Source organism: Thunnus albacares, chromosome 6, assembly GCF_914725855.1.
Source record: "Thunnus albacares chromosome 6, fThuAlb1.1, whole genome shotgun sequence".
NCBI classification, from domain to species: Eukaryota; Metazoa; Chordata; class Actinopteri; order Scombriformes; family Scombridae; genus Thunnus; species Thunnus albacares.
Window position 1 is genome coordinate 11,708,962 of NC_058111.1, and position 15,901 is coordinate 11,724,862.

Consider the following 15,901-nt stretch of genomic DNA (forward strand, 5'->3'; position numbering starts at 1 on the left):
TTTACTTTTCTTCTGCTAATTGTTTTCAAGTTCATTGCTTTTTATGTGGTGCCTCTTATTCATAATTAATGCACATTTGTTTATATATGTTTCTTTGAAATTCATGTATTCCAGGTTTCTTTTATTATTTCCATGTACAAACTATAAAAAATACAAACAAAAAACAGTTGTCCTAATTCAAAAAATAACAATAGATGATACATTCTAGAGTTACATGTCTACTAAAATCACATGGTGCCAAATCAACTTAATGAAATTCAGCTTATTAGTGTTACTGTTTTACTCGCTGAAGTTCCACTGAGCATTAAGCATGTGTATATGATGTAGATTATGGCAATATATGTTTTGGAAAATATGAATCATAGTTTAAATACAACTTTTTGGGTCAAATGGGCAGCATGTCATCAGGAGCTTGGGTGTAGAATGGACATGTTGGGCCCCTAGCTGTACAAATATACCATCACACAGGCTACAGTGTAAAAATATTCCACTGGATGGCAGCAAAACCTCATGTGAATAACAACAGTTACATTTTGTTTTTCAGCTCAGTGGCACCCAATTCTTCATCAAACCACTTGGTGGCACCTCTCTCCAAAAAACCTCCAGGAAGGCCCACTTCTTTACTGTTGTGATTGTTGAAATGTGCTAGAAAATTCCCTGTGATTAATAAGACTGCAGTGCTTGAAACAGTCAAGTACATCACTCTCCAGTAATTGTTCTGACTGAAATTAATTACTTGTGTGTTTATGTGTCAGAGACAGAAACAAAAACAAAGAACTGAATGTGTGTTATCAGTGACGCGTGTTGTAGTTTGAGTGGTTCAGTGCATCGTTTCAGGACCAGTCAATAGGTTTAATGCTCTTTTTATGTTGTGCTAAAGTCTGAAACTTGAAACATGAACCACATAATTAATCTACTTATATCCACTGAGTACAGAGCTGTCTGTAACCAAACACCCTGCGGTTAGAGAGAGAAATGTAACATAATACCATTGCTTGTGTTTCCTGCATGCCTTACCATGGTTATTTCGTTGTAGTGTGAGAGAATGAGAGCCTTTTTTTTCTCTCACTGCTTTTATCACAGAAACCTGTCATTCCTTGCAGCTTCAGGTTTCCAAAGAAACATCTAAGGATTTCTGACAGCAGATGCAAAAGGGCCATATAAAGGTTTTCATACATTAGTAGCTGCTGTTGCTCATGTTATTGAACCTTGGCTGTCTGTTGAGTTTACAAGAAGGTCTCCCAATATCATGTGATGTGTTTGAGACGGGAATCTTTGTGCCTGGCTCAGTGCTGAACCATATTGATCTTGGGGTGATTTTTCTTTCCCCTGAGGGCTGTTGAGAAACGGCTACTGTGGAGACTCTGCGAGCAGCCAATAGAGAGAAAATCTAGGGGTTAATTGATTTCCAGCGAGTGCACAGTAAATAGCCAAACAAAAATAGGTCTGACTTGGTCAGGGGAAAATTCAGTTTCATGCCCAAGCAGTAAAAGGCCACTTTTGTGTTGCAGGTTCTGGGAAAAATGTGGTTTTATAGTGTTTAATTAATTCGATTCATTTATTTTTGATATGGTAAAATCTATTTTTGCTGAAAAAGTATTTTTGAGGTTAATCAGAAACCAAGATAAAAACTCATGTAACATTCATAAATAACTGACAGCACCACTGACAGAAACATGTGGATGTCAGCATAGTCAATCAATCTGACAAAGACTTGAGAAGGAGGTGAAAGCATCTCCGTTGTGAAACAATGTCAGCCATGACTTCCTGTTGAGATGAGCTGTATCTTCAGAGATCTTTTAAGATTAATGGTCCTCAGGCGTGGGTTCATACCTGGGGTTTAGCATCAGTTTCACTATCCTACACGGTGCATTCCTGGATAGTGACTGTTGCGTCTGGAGTCAGATCTGCTGCTTAAGGAAGACAGAAGCACAAGGCCAAATATGTCACTAAGCTGGTCTGATGAGTGGCGTATATGGTGCAAGTTTCCTTTAGGTGCTTCTTTGTTGAGATAGTATATCCCTGAGAAAGAGCAAACTATTGTTTGTTAAACCACCTACTCACCTTTCTTCCCTTCACCTAACTTCATAAAAAAAACCTGCAAATTGTAGAGAAAAGGTTCAATTACATGTAGATCACTGTTTGTGGTGATATATCATTATTTCAGATTGATGATAATAGTGGAGGTATGTACTTCAGTACAACACAGAGCAGGCTTTGTCACAGCACAAAGCATTTATTATCCCTCATCGTGGCGGAGAGGGGAAACAGTGCTCATGCAGCCCTCTTCCTGCTTATCTCAGACAAGGGGAAGGCGCTTTATAATCACCAGGTGTCTGGATGTGAGACTACAGTATCTGCCGTCCAAGCTCAAGACGCTGCACTAATCATATCTGTCTCACTGTTTCGCTAACTACATCACTGTCTCCATTTCATTTCTCACTTCAGGTAATTTGCTTTCTGGCATGAATGATCGACAACAGTGTAGCTGAATAAAGTATTGGTCTATTTCACAAAAGTCATTTTGACATGTCACAGTAGGAAAAGCATAGGTGTAAATAATAACATTAATGAAAGTTTCTGTAATATGTAGCTAATAAAACTGATTCTGATTTCAGGGTCCTGTACATGCTGGGTCTCTGTCACACTGTCATGCCTTACTGGGACACCTAAATATAACATATTTACATTTTGCTTAGCTTAACTTGGAATATATCTAAAGTTAGTATTTTTGAGTAAGCTAGATTCTTTTACCATTAGAAAATGTATAGCTATGTGGAGCCATAGTGAATATTGAACAAAGCAAAGAAAAATTAGCAAAGAAGAATAAGAGTAATCTGGATTTACTCTTTTCTAATAAGTGCAATCTGAAGTCTGTTCTCTTAGTTTTTGTAGTCACAAATGTCACATTTCTATCAAGTGACTCGGTAACGTTTAAGTTACCATAACTACATTAAATACATTTTGGGTATCTTTGTTTGTAATTAAATTTACATTATCAGTATAAGTAACAGTTGGTTACTTCTACTTGAGTATGACATTTAGCCACACCGTTGTTTTAACTTGCCAAAGCACAGATGCAGACAGAAAAACAAAAAAAAATTGGTGGGTTTTCTCTTATTCTCTGCCTCTAAATCTCTTCCTGTATGACTGAAAACATTTATTAAAGCTGTGAGAGTCACCAACAGTAGTCATTACTTTACCTCTGTGAATCTACTTTTTTTTCATTTTGACAAGTATGGTTTAAAAAAACGTTTTTTGCTTCGCTTTTTGTCCCTCGTCGCTGCCCGTCGTACTGGGGTCGGGTTGCCTGGAGACGGCGGAAACGTTTGGGTGCAGCACAGCAGCAGCGATGGAGAAGTATGAGAAAATCAAAGTTGTTGGAAGAGGAGCATTTGGGTAAAACTTAAGTTATACTTCGTAGCTGTTTTGTGGTGCAAACATCTTTCAGTCCTCTATATACTCATAAATACGGCGCTGACAGACGTTAAGTAAGAAAGCCAGGCCTCACTTTTTCCCCCAAAATGTAACGTTAACGGGATGCGTCAGAGTTAAAATGTGCAGACGTTAGTTGGGCTTGTCCAGAAAAAATAAGACGAGGCCATTGAACATAATTAACTCTTTAAAAGCACACGTAAACGCTAGATTATGAGTAGCACTGGGGTTTTCGTAAAAGTTGCTCCAGAAGTTTCTTTAGACATTTTGGCTGCTTCTAAGGTAACTTTAGCTAAGTTAGTTATTAATTTACAGTCATTTGAGCTATTGCATTCACATCACTTTCAATAAAATCCAGCGCCTATATCTCACATTTGAAAGACAAAGATGTTACTTAAATATGGCAAATTGCTAGAAATCTTTTGCAAAATTCACATGAGATGACATCAAAACAAATGACAAACTGGAACTGGATCCATATTAGGTCTGGCAGGCTGCTCTGCTCATTTTGCGATGCATTTAAAACGATTTAAAACCTAAAGATTAAGCAGAAGCATTCATTTAGGCCCTGTAACGTTACTATACAGCTGTATTTGTATTGTATAGTTTTAAAGTATTGGTACTTCTTTTGGTTATTCCTATTTTTTCAGACTGCATACTTTTATTCCACAACATTTCAGAGGGTAATTTTATACTTTGTATATCCACCACATGTATTTTTAGTTACCAGATACTTTATAAATAAAGACTTTAGATGCAGAACATACTGCTCGTAAAATACATGCCTTGTCATTTTAAATGAGCTTATGTTACAGAGGTGTGTTGGCAATGAAAAATCTATTTTCTTAAGATATATTTTTTTGCAATAAGTAATATAAATCCACATTTTTATACATTGCATTTTTTAAAATCTTTTCTCAATTTGGAGTGATTGGTTTGAATTTTTGTAATACACTAACCTTCCTTACACTTAATGAGTGAAAGCAAACATTAACTCCTTCACTGTATTTTGCCTATTTATACTGCACTACAGTTATATTGCCTACAAAATTAAAATACAGTACAGTAGTTCTTGAAGCTTACAGTAACAATAATGTAACATTATGACAGAAATAGAAAGAAGGGGAATTTTTCACAATAAGTACGTTTTCGTCTATTTTTTCATTTTCTTTCCTTGTCAGGATTGTTCACCTGTGCCGCAGGCGCAGTGACGGGGCTTTTGTCATCCTGAAGGAGATCCCAGTGGAGCAAATGTCACGAGATGAACGCCTGGCAGCTCAGAATGAGTGTCAGGTGCTGAAACTGCTCAACCACCCAAATATCATAGAGTACTATGAGAACTTCCTGGAAGACAAGGCCCTCATGATAGCTATGGAATATGCACCAGGTAATCTTACTGTATTACATGACCCCCTTTTGTTCATTGTGTAAGAGTTCACTTTTCCCATGGTTTAGTGCTTTAGGCCTCCTTACTTTTTTTCTCTCCCATGTCAGGCCTGGGAAGGCAGTGAAGTGATTGGAGGCATTTGAGTCCTAAATTCTATGGAAAGACCCAGAGCCTGATATCATCAGATGAGGCTCTCTCAGCTGAACACTGTGTTCCGTTGAAACATCGAGCCTTTTCTGTCAGGGATCCTAAAGCTCCAGACTACCTTTGTAAATAAGATTTTCTCACCCTTGTGGTCTATTGGGTTGCTTGATTTGCAGATTGATGATATTTGTTTGAAAATATCACACAAAAATACAAAAGTATCCCAAACTGATTATTATTTGGTGTTTTGGGTTTTTTTTTAAATAATCTTTTTATATATTTTGACATATACATTTTTTATTATCCTGATATTGCTGTGGTGGTTCAGTGTAGTTTGGTTTAGGTAAGTCTTTGTTTTATTGTGTCATCCTTGACATTTTTGTTGTGCTAAACTATGTTTAGCTGGAAAATTGGCAAAATGTAAGAAAAAAAAGATAATTTCATGTTGCAGACCTGGCTTTGTTAAAAAGGATTTCATAGCAATGTCCTGTTTCCTGATATTGAGGCAAATCACTGGGGAAAGGAACAAGAGTGTTAGGTTTAGATTTAGTTCTGACTTTGAAGTAGGGATTGGCTCGTAGCTTGGGAAAATTTTAGACGCAGTTCTTCATTGTAGTAGAAAGTAACGGACAAGTAAATTATAGTATGTTGATATTATTTACTTGTGCAATCAGAGCACCTGCTTTATACTTAAAGCCTGTTGAATCCCATGCTTACTGGTTATGATTGCCATCACTCAACCCGGTAACTTATAAATGAAGTTATTTTAAATAAATGTATTATTGTTTTGTATGTATTTTATCAATGGTTTATTCATGGTTTCTGTATGCAGGTGGAACCTTGGCTGACTACATACAGAAACGCTGTAACTCCCTGCTGGATGAGGACACCATCCTTCACTTCTTTGTGCAGATCTTGCTCGCTTTGTACCATGTGCACAACAAACTCATCCTGCACAGGGACCTTAAGACACAGAATATTCTTCTTGACAAGCACCAGATGATCGTCAAAATCGGTGACTTTGGCATCTCCAAAATCCTTGTCAGCAAAAGCAAAGCTTACACGGTAAGCTCTGACGCCTCTGATTTGATTTCAAAATGTACTGTGACTATTTTAGCAACACACTTATCCTGATATGTTTAATCCTAACATGTTTTAGCGCAAATTAACGCCTCCCTCTTTCACTCTACAGGTGGTTGGAACCCCCTGCTATATCTCCCCAGAGCTGTGTGAGGGAAAGCCGTATAACCAGAAGAGTGACATCTGGGCTCTGGGCTGTGTGCTCTATGAGCTAGCTAGCCTTAAGAGAGCTTTTGAGGCTGCTGTACTAAACACATTTTCTTTACAATAATCCCTGTCTTGATTTGATGTGGTGATTGAAATAGTATTACTTTTGTGTTAGCTTTTGAAGTATTATTACTTGAATTCAATGTATGATATACGAAAGTGCAAAGGCAACAGAACCATCCTAACAACCATCAGAGCTACACTATGAACATCACAGGAGGCAGATTCTTACAATTACTCTTACTACACTACACTGCTCTTACAATAATATTTAATTTATTACCCAAGGTTGTCCCATGTTTCAGTCAGAGGCAGATTGCTAGGGCTTTTGATTTTAACACAGATCAATAATTCACTCATATCTTTTTGCTTATACTAGAATCTGTCTTCACTACCAATTCTACAGCGATGCACTAATGTCTTATTTATGTTTCCTTTGGAAGGGATTGGGGATTTTTCACATCTATTATGCATCTCATAATTTTACTTTTTTATTTTGGCTTTCAGAATCTACCCGCCCTCGTTCTGAAGATCATGAGCGGTACCTTTGCTCCGATTTCAGACCGTTACAGCCCAGAACTCCGACAGCTCATCCTCAATATGCTCAATCTGGACCCATCCAAACGTCCTCAACTCAATGAAATAATGGCCCTTCCCATATGCATCAGGCCCCTGCTTAATCTCTACACAGACATAGGCAATGTCAAGATGCGCAGGTGAAGTCTTGATGTTTTAACAGACCTTGATTTGTGATCAAAAGTTCACATATTCTGTTTAATGTAAGAAATCACCGCCACTTTTTTTTTCCCAGGATTGAGAAACCTCTGTCCACTGTACAGACTGGTCCACAAGGCAGACAAGGAGGGAGAGTACCCACCAACAGGTCCAGAGGTCAGGCACATCTTACCATTATTTGACAACAGAATAAGCTTGAAGAGGTTGATTGAACTACTTAAATCCCAAATTTGATTGTTGTTTTTTGGGGTGAAACAGATGGATCAGTCGCTTTAGCAACAGGGAAGGTGCATTCTCTCCCTCTGTCCTCGGTGTACACGTGGGGCAGTGGCATCTCAACACCTCTCCGCCTGCCCATGCTCAACACTGAGGTGCTGCAGGTGTCGCTGGGCCGCACTCAGAAGATGGGGGTGACCAAGTCAGGCCGACTGATCACTTGGGAGGTCTGTGTTTTGATTCTTTTTACTGTTTTTATAATTTGTATTACATCATAAAGGAAAAATGCACCCTTAAACACTGCAACAATGTTTAGGACTGTCTGGTAATTGGTAAAAGATTTTGGTGTCAGTTCAACACACAACCTCTTTGTACACTCACTTACTCAGAACATCCTGGAGGAAAATCCAGTGCAAAAGAGGTAGAGATTGCAAATTCTACACCAGCAGTAGCTTCAGTAGTCCAAAGTGCAATACAGCCACCAGCAATGTTGCCCAACTAAAACTGAAAGTAACACTTTTTTGTCTTAATTCTAGGAAATAGTAGGAAACGTAGAAAATCACCAACTGAGGCAGAATTAAATGAGGCGGGCTGCTGAAAACGGGCACATTAAAACACTTAATAATAAAATAACAGCTGGAAGGCACTGAACATCACAGTTGGATGGTATCTAATGGTGTATCCAGGGGTGGATTTTTCCTTTAAAATCTCTAGTTACTCATCTCTAACAGAAAAGAGTTATATTCTCACTCTGTGGCCATAAATACAAATTTCCTATGCACTCACCAAAGACTAATAATAATCATTTATCATCACAGGCTCCATCAGTGGGGTCTGGTGAGGCCAGTCTGCCTGGTGTGGTGGAGCAGATGCAGCCACAGTTCATTTCACGCTTCCTAGAGGGTCAATCTGGAGTCACCATCAAGTCCGTGTCCTGTGGTGATCTCTTTACCACCTGCATGACAGGTTGGTGGGACGTCCCTCTTTTGACAGTCATCAGAGAGGTTGCATTCATGTCCATTCAGCCTCGCAGGGAACTCAGCTATAGGAAATCAATGTTTATTCTCTGCTTTCTGCACTCATACACTGCACCACATGGATATAAAACACTGACGCAGAATTTGAACGTGCGTATAAAAGTGTGGATGCAGTCAGCTTTTTTACTGTACTTGATCAGATAGTGTGGTCCCACTTGTAAAATATGGCTCTCCATGCTCACCTACAGTAGCACTTCTTGAGCTCAAATAGTGGTGCTCTGTTAGTCAGTGCGCGTCAGGAGGCTGTCGTCAGCTTGCCCGACATTGCAAAGCAGATAACACAGGATTAAAGACCCTTCCTCTCAGCTCAGTTGCCTCTCTTTCATCACTTTTCACTGTAGTGACACAGATTAGCGTTTCCTACTGTAGATAGGCATTAGAAGCATTCTGTTGATCCACACAAGGATACACCTACACCCATCAACAAATAGTAGATCTAATCCCTTCTTTTCATTTTCAATTTGCAGACAGAGGCATTATCATGACTTTCGGAAGTGGGAGCAACGGTTGTTTAGGACACGGTAACTTCAATGATGTAACACAGGTACGTGTTCACCCCTCAAAGGAAAATATTTGAATGTTGCACTGATATCAAATATACACACAGTTGCCAATTTATTAGGTACACATATCGAAAACTAATGCAGTCTAATACAATGGCTCTGCAATAAATCTTCATCTTCATGAACGTTTTAATATTCAGTTTTTGTTGAAACTGTTATAGAGATGTGTTGATTGATTGTATTTTTCTAGTATTTCTGTACTATATAAACAGATCTACACCTTTATTCGCCACTTACAATCCTTTGTCATACTACCCTCCATGTGTCATCAGAACTTCCAAAGTTTTGACTCTTGCACAGTATACTCATAATGAATGTGATTATAAAGCAGATACTGTTCTGTCCTCACAGTTCCTGATTTTTTTGAATGATTCCTATGATGTACATTTCCTGTCAAAATATATGAATAGAAGCCTTAAATTATGGAAAACATGTCTTAAAAATGAGAAAAACACTTACAGGCATTGTAGAACAAAACATTCATTAAAAAATTGTTTTTTTGACCCAGTAGACTTTTTATTGAAATATGTAGGTTTGACATTACGTTTATGAATTATTTTCCATCTCTCTCTGTTTTTGTGCGTAGCCCAAGATAGTGGAGGCGCTCCTCGGCTATGAGCTGGTTCAGGTGTCGTGTGGTGCTTCCCACGTACTCGCTGTGACCAATGAAAGAGAAGTATTTTCCTGGGGAAGAGGAGACAATGGTATAGTTAATGAACCAGTTCTTATCAGACTCAATCTGCCTTACCCTTTTGGTGTTTGTTTGTATAGTATGTCACTGATTTATGACAGCAGCACACAGACTGATTATTTGGTTTATGTTCCTGTCTGTAAGGTCGCCTCGGGTTAGGCACCCAAGACACCCACAACTGTCCACAGCAGGTGTGTTTACCTGTTGAATTTGAGGCTCAGAGGGTGGTGTGTGGAGTTGACTGCTCCATGATTATCAGCACCCAGCACAGCATTGTGGCATGTGGAAGCAACAGGTAATTATTGTAAATTTTCCCACCCAAAAGCATGCTCATTAGTCTTGGTAAACATGTCACTGACTGACATGAGCTAATGAATAGCAGTGATGTAATTAGTAGACATCGCCACTGTATGTTTGTCATAAAGAATACATTTTTTAACACAAAATTACACATCCCAAAGGCTTATGTTCTAAACCCTTTCATGTGCATGGGGTGGTGGTAGATTAAAGGAGAAACTATGGTGCAGAGAGATACTTTCTTGGTGCACAACCAGTGAGACGGCACTTTGCTTTCCTTCCCTGTTAATCTCTCTCTCTCTCAGAGAGGTTTTGAACAGGATGTAGAGCTGAGTATGAGTAGGAGTAGCATGAGTCAACACAGCAGGGTTCATTTTGGGTCTGAGGCAGCATTGTTCAGATACCTGCAGCTCAGCAGCTGTCTTACAGACAAGGAAACATGCTTAGAAAAATATTAAGACTGTCTTGTGATAAACATACTTTTATGCATATTGAGGGAGTGATTTAATTAACTGAATAAATACAATTATTCTCTTTCGATAAACACCTCTCTCTGTTTTAAATACTTTTGTTGTTTTGTTGTGGTCAGGTTCAACAAACTTGGGTTGGATAAAATAACAGCTGGAGAGGAACCAAATCCCACAAATCAGGTGGAAGAAGTCCATTCTTACACTCCTGTCCAATCAGCCCCACTCAACAGTGAGAAGATTGTTTACATTGACATAGGAACAGCCCATTCTGTTGCTGTTACAGGTGAAATATTCCCATTATTAATATCATCTAATTTATGATATGGCGTTGTTTGTAGTGATACATCTCTGTGTGACTGCCTCCATAATGGTATGAAGTAGGAGAAGATCATTTAGTGCTGGTCAAAGTAAAGCTTTAATGATTCTTGCAGTACCAGATTGTCTGGGACATTTTAAACCTCAGTAAAGCTAAAGAGAAAACATACAGAATCACAAAATGAGGCCGCCAATAATCAATCAGTCTCAGTAATTGTGTCAAAGTCTGATATTGATTTTTTTAAAAGCAACACTTAGCACCTTTAAAGATCCACTTGTGTAATTCTCGGTGTCACCCACACTTGCCATTTCCAGAGAGGGGTCAGTGTTTTACTTTTGGCAGCAACCAGCATGGCCAGATGGGCTGTAGTTCACGTCGTAGCAGCCGTGTGCCTTACCCAGTGCCCGGCCTGCAGAGTATCACCATGGCTGCCTGTGGAGATGCTTTCACCCTAGCGATCGGATCCGGTGAGTAGAAGGGAGCGGATGTTATGTATCTATCTTCTCTGTTTTTAAAAGTGGTGAGTTTTATTGTCACTCCACATTAATTCATTTGCATGCAGGTTGTACTCACTTTATTAACGATGTTTTGGTCCTCAGACCTTCATCAGGCAAATTTCATAAAGACCTGATGCCTGATGAAGGTCTGAAACATTGTTAATAAAGTGAGGACAAGTGATAGACAGTGTGCTTTGTTTGTTTCCTTTCCAAGTCAAGAGTTTTTGATGCTACCTACCTGCCACTAAGACTTGATGGTGTGCAAGAACTTTGCTGATATTGTTCTCAAAGTGAGAAATTGAACAGCATACTATTCACAAGCCATGTTGTTTGGGATAAAATGGTTGCTGTTCGGCAGCTGGCTTATAACCGAGTTTCCAAAAAGAACTTGGACACACTTGTGTATAAAAGAAACATTTTCAAAAAGGACAAACACTGTATTCTCCCTTATTGTTAATGCCTTGCTCAAAAAATGTTTTTAGACCTTTGTATGAGTAGGAGTTGCTCAAGTAAACACAAGTGTTCATCTAAGCTCTAAAATATCTGCTGTTTAGTTGCTTTGGAAGAAAACAAGTTTCTATGAGACCACACAACAGCAATATAACTTAACCTCAAAAACAAAAAAGATTAAATGTTCACTATGATGGATTTTGTTACTTGAACAAGTTTCAAGTTTCTTTTCATTTTATTCTGAAATGAACTGAGAGTTTAAAACCAGCAGTGGTCACATGGAACATACAGTAGAAAGTGGTTGGCAGTATTGTAAAATATACAGGGTTTTTATTTAGCAAATGGGTTAAAATATGCAAAACCATTGGTACGGTCCTTTAAACATGTGGGTTAACAGATAGGTAACAGATGTGTGTGTGTTTTGTTCTTATAGCTGAGGGTAAAATGGTGTTATATTGTTCCAGTGATTGGCTCCCCCAGGGAGAAAGCCAGCAGTGCCAGCCATGCCTGTAGGTTTTCTTTGTCAAGGAAAGGCTTTGTTCAACAGATAGAGCCATTATGCTGCCACTGCAGGAGAGACAGAGCTGTCACTTAAAGATTTGTGTGGATTAATGCATCCTGGGGGCGCGCTGTGAATTTGGAGAAATGGTGACCAGCTTCTACATCTTCCCGCAGATGGGGAGGTGTACACCTGGGGAAAGGGGGCCCGTGGACGCCTCGGAAGGAAAGAGGAGGATTCTGGGATACCAAAGGCAGTGCAGCTCGACGAGAGTCACCCGTTCACGGTGACATCAGTGGCTTGTTGTCATGGCAACACTCTGCTGGCAGTGAAACGTAATATTTCGCTTATTACCCTTTGTTAACAAACACTGTGAGATGTTAGGATGTGGTGAAATCTAACTGAGAGTACTAATCCCCAGATGAAAGACGGGCCGAACTTGAGACAAGCTTCCCTTGATAATGTCGACAGAGATGCATGTTTTTCTGTGTAGAACTGTGAACCTGAAAGGACTCATTTGTAACTTTGAAAGCTCACCCACTAAAGAGATGGCTTTGTTTCACTACCTCTTTATATTCCCACAGCCATACTTTTCCAGTCATTGCGCTACTTAACTTCTTTATGTCTGTTTATATTAACAAAATAGTTTCTTTCAGCCATCCTCTGCAAACTTGGCAAGAATCGTTCTATCTCTATGCCAAGATTCAAGAAACTTTATTATCCATCACACAGTAACAGAAATTCCTCGTTGACACGGCACAATCAAACAGATCATTTAGTCCAGCTCCACAATGTGGCTGTTAATTTTAGAAAGAACTGAATGATGTGGCCACAGACCTCTTTCTGAGAGGAATAGAAGACATCCAGTCAGCGATTTGTTCCTCTTTCTCCCAACAGCGGCAGTGCAAAAGCCAGAGATTCTGATGGAAACTGAAAAACAGTGAAGGTGGGATTAAATCGTCCTTCTGCATACAAATTGAAAATAGATGCAGATTTAGAGAAGATTAAACTGCATCACAATTTAATAAGTATCAGAGATGTTGGTAATCCTTGCTACAGGCTACAAGGCTGCTGTTTAAATGTTCCTTTGACCCACACCATGTGACAAGGACATGGAGACCAAGATGGACTGCCAATGTGGGTGCACTCATGGAGATGATAAGTGGCTCTGTGAGAGGTTTATGTTACTGTTATCAATACTTAGGATTTAATCTCCAGACCAGACAAGAAGCTGACACAATAGTGGTGTGTTTATACTTAACCTTAAGACAAACACTGGGGTATTATTATAGAATTGAGTGCATAGTGTATCAAAGTGGACAGGGAGTAAATGGTGTGTTGTTGGAAAAAGAAAAAAAAAACACTCAGCATAAAGGAACTAAAAACTGTTCTGTTTCCTTTGGAGCTTCTACCATTTTACTTTTAAGTCGTTGTCTATAGCCAGGACATCTTTGAAAATCATAGTTATGTGATGAGGCTGATTTAAGTCACTTCAGTTGAACTCCAGTGTCTCTGTGAGGTCTTCTCCCAGCAGCAGAGATTCAGGTGTCTCTGCACAAATGAAACTGGTACTGGTATTTTTTCTTGCAGAAATTGAAAATCTTTAAATCTGACAACTCTCATGCTACATGCTGTCACACCCTGGTTCAAGGCAGAGACCACATGAGTTGTAACTGAAAATAGGTTTATTTTGGAGGACCAAAGGAGAAATTAAAATGAACAGTGCAAAACCAAACAGTGCAAAACCAAACTGTGCGGAAACTATGGGAGAGAGAAGAAGTGGCTGACTGCCACCAGCTTTATAGAGTAACCAGTGAGTTGGTGCAGGTGAGCTGAATATCCCAACTCCACCCACTAGGCTCCTGCAAGGAGAGAGGAGTCCTGTCCAGAGAGGGTCATCGCATATGTGTCCAGAATTTTATTCTTGGCAGTGACAAAAGCATCTAAAAAAAGGCATTTCAAAATATGTCAAAACTTTTCACCACACCTATTCAAAGACAGAAAATTAACAAGCAATGTACTAAAACTGTGAAAGTATATATATAAACATTTACAGGTGTTGTAGGTGTAACTGCACCACCATGTAACTGTGGTCATATTGGTAGTAGAACATGACAAGCTCGTATCAATATTTAATTAACCTCTAGCCATTATCGGCCTCATTATTGGCAAATTGATTCATCAGCAGACCATAATTTGTACAGCAAAAGAGGTGTCATGCTGATGTTTTTTCATGTCCTTTGCTCTCTCTTGTTTCAGCTTTGCTTGACGAACCTGCCCCGAGATGATGTTGTCCTGAACAGTAACCTGCACCAACTCAGCGGTTGTCATGAAGCCCGGCGTTGGCTTGAGGTGAAGGACAGCTCCCTCTGAATTAACTCCTCCCAGGGGCCCATCTGTGCTGCAGTTGAAAGATTCCCTTTCATACTGCAGCTGCGGCCACAGAATGTCACTTGGTCTTCCTCTCTATTTATTTAGTTTTTTTCCTCCAGGAATGAAACTGTGTTTGTTTCAGTTCCTGATATGATGGAGCGAAAAACAGAAAAGGTCAAAACCTGATTGTTGCAGCAGGTGTATCTCACCATGAGGTTAGTTGAAGGAATGTTGTAACACTGTTACTGAAGCTGGTTTGCAGGAAGTCATTAGTCAGCTTTCATGTAGTGAGCTATTGTCCTCGCTCATGAAAGGCCAGTAAAAGTCAAACTGGTTTGAGCTCTCTTAAGCCACTGCTGAATGAGATGATACAAGGCATAGAAACCAGAATAATGAATGCCACTTCAGTGTTTAGTAACTCATCAGGCAAATGAACCAAACAGATTAATCTTGATCATATCGTCAGTGGTCACATTGTGCTTTATTGGATTAGTCCTTCGCTACATTTGTGATCAGCAGCAGTGTTCAAATCAGATAACGACATGTTGTTTAGTGTTAGACTAATCCAACACTTTAACAACAGGACTTTATGGTGTTAAAGAGACTGTGGCTGTGTCCGAAATCACTCCCTCGTTCACTTGTTCATTCATTTACTCACTCATTCACTATTATAATGAACACTCTGTAGTTTACTCTGTAGTGAGCAGTAAATCAAGATTTCAGATACTTAATGCATCATCATTATTTTGCTTCAACACTGCACAGCTGTAATCTTTGCAGCTGTTAAATGTGACGTGTTGCACTGTGGGATTGTTAGTAGAAAGTAGTGTATATGCCATGCAAATTTCTTTTTGTGTCACATTATGGGAAACTTTGAGGGTACTAAATCGTGCATAGATTTCACACTCAGACACTAACAGAAAATGGTGGACAGTGAATGTAGTGCACTATATTATGAATAGGGAGTGAGTTCAGGCACATCCTGAGTATTTTTGAAGATTCAGTATTGTAAATCAATGAATTGTGCATTATATTTGAAATAAGATGGCGTATATATGTTGTGTAAACTGTATTCATGGTGACCTATGTGCCAAGGAGGGAAATCTTTGTAGTACATAATGTATTTTTATATTTACATTTTCTTATTTATTGTCATTATCACTCATTGTGTTTGTCATAAAAAACATTTTTAAAGAAAGCTTGATCATATAGATGCAGACGATTGATTACTGAACATCTGAAATAAAATTTTCAACATGATAAAACCTGTGAGAAATTCTTTGGTAAGTTTAAGTCTCAAGTTTCAAGTTAATTGTCATATACTTGTAACAATTCAACATCTTTACCTGTAAGGAAAATCTTGGACTCAAAGCCAACTCAACTTTACATAATAAATAAAATAAATCAAATATTATTATAAGTATCCAACAAAGGCAATAAGTAAAAAGTGGACCTATTTATTGATTAAAATAAAACTGTAAAACAGTCTACGTTAGTCTTATGT

General features: G+C 38.9%; 1 protein-coding gene across 2 annotated transcripts; it reads left to right on the forward strand.

The window, feature by feature from the left end:
* The first annotated feature begins 3,273 nt into the window (after positions 1-3,273).
* Positions 3,274-15,657, forward strand: nek8 (NIMA-related kinase 8). 2 transcript variants are annotated; one of them, XM_044354717.1, is made up of 15 exons: positions 3,274-3,399; positions 4,617-4,822; positions 5,799-6,031; positions 6,159-6,290; positions 6,761-6,969; positions 7,065-7,144; positions 7,247-7,431; positions 8,023-8,170; positions 8,709-8,785; positions 9,391-9,508; positions 9,640-9,790; positions 10,382-10,545; positions 10,893-11,045; positions 12,201-12,359; positions 14,284-15,657. In XM_044354717.1, exons 1-15 carry the CDS (start codon positions 3,353-3,355, stop codon positions 14,310-14,312), a joined length of 2,091 nt encoding a protein of 696 aa, XP_044210652.1. In that variant the 5' UTR covers positions 3,274-3,352; the 3' UTR covers positions 14,313-15,657. The 2 variants fall into 2 exon arrangements, with proteins under 2 accessions (XP_044210652.1, XP_044210653.1); XM_044354718.1 differs by lacking the exon at positions 12,201-12,359.
* The last annotated feature ends 244 nt before the right edge of the window (positions 15,658-15,901 follow it).

Coding starts and splice junctions, on each gene's coding strand:
- nek8 (XM_044354717.1), top strand. CDS start 3,353: ATGGAGAAGTATGAGAAAATCAAAGTTGTTGGAAGAGGAGCATTTGG. Junction 9,791..10,381: donor GTGGCATGTGGAAGCAACAG/GTAATTATTGTA, acceptor TGTTGTGGTCAG/GTTCAACAAACTTGGGTTGG. Junction 11,046..12,200: donor CACCCTAGCGATCGGATCCG/GTGAGTAGAAGG, acceptor ATCTTCCCGCAG/ATGGGGAGGTGTACACCTGG.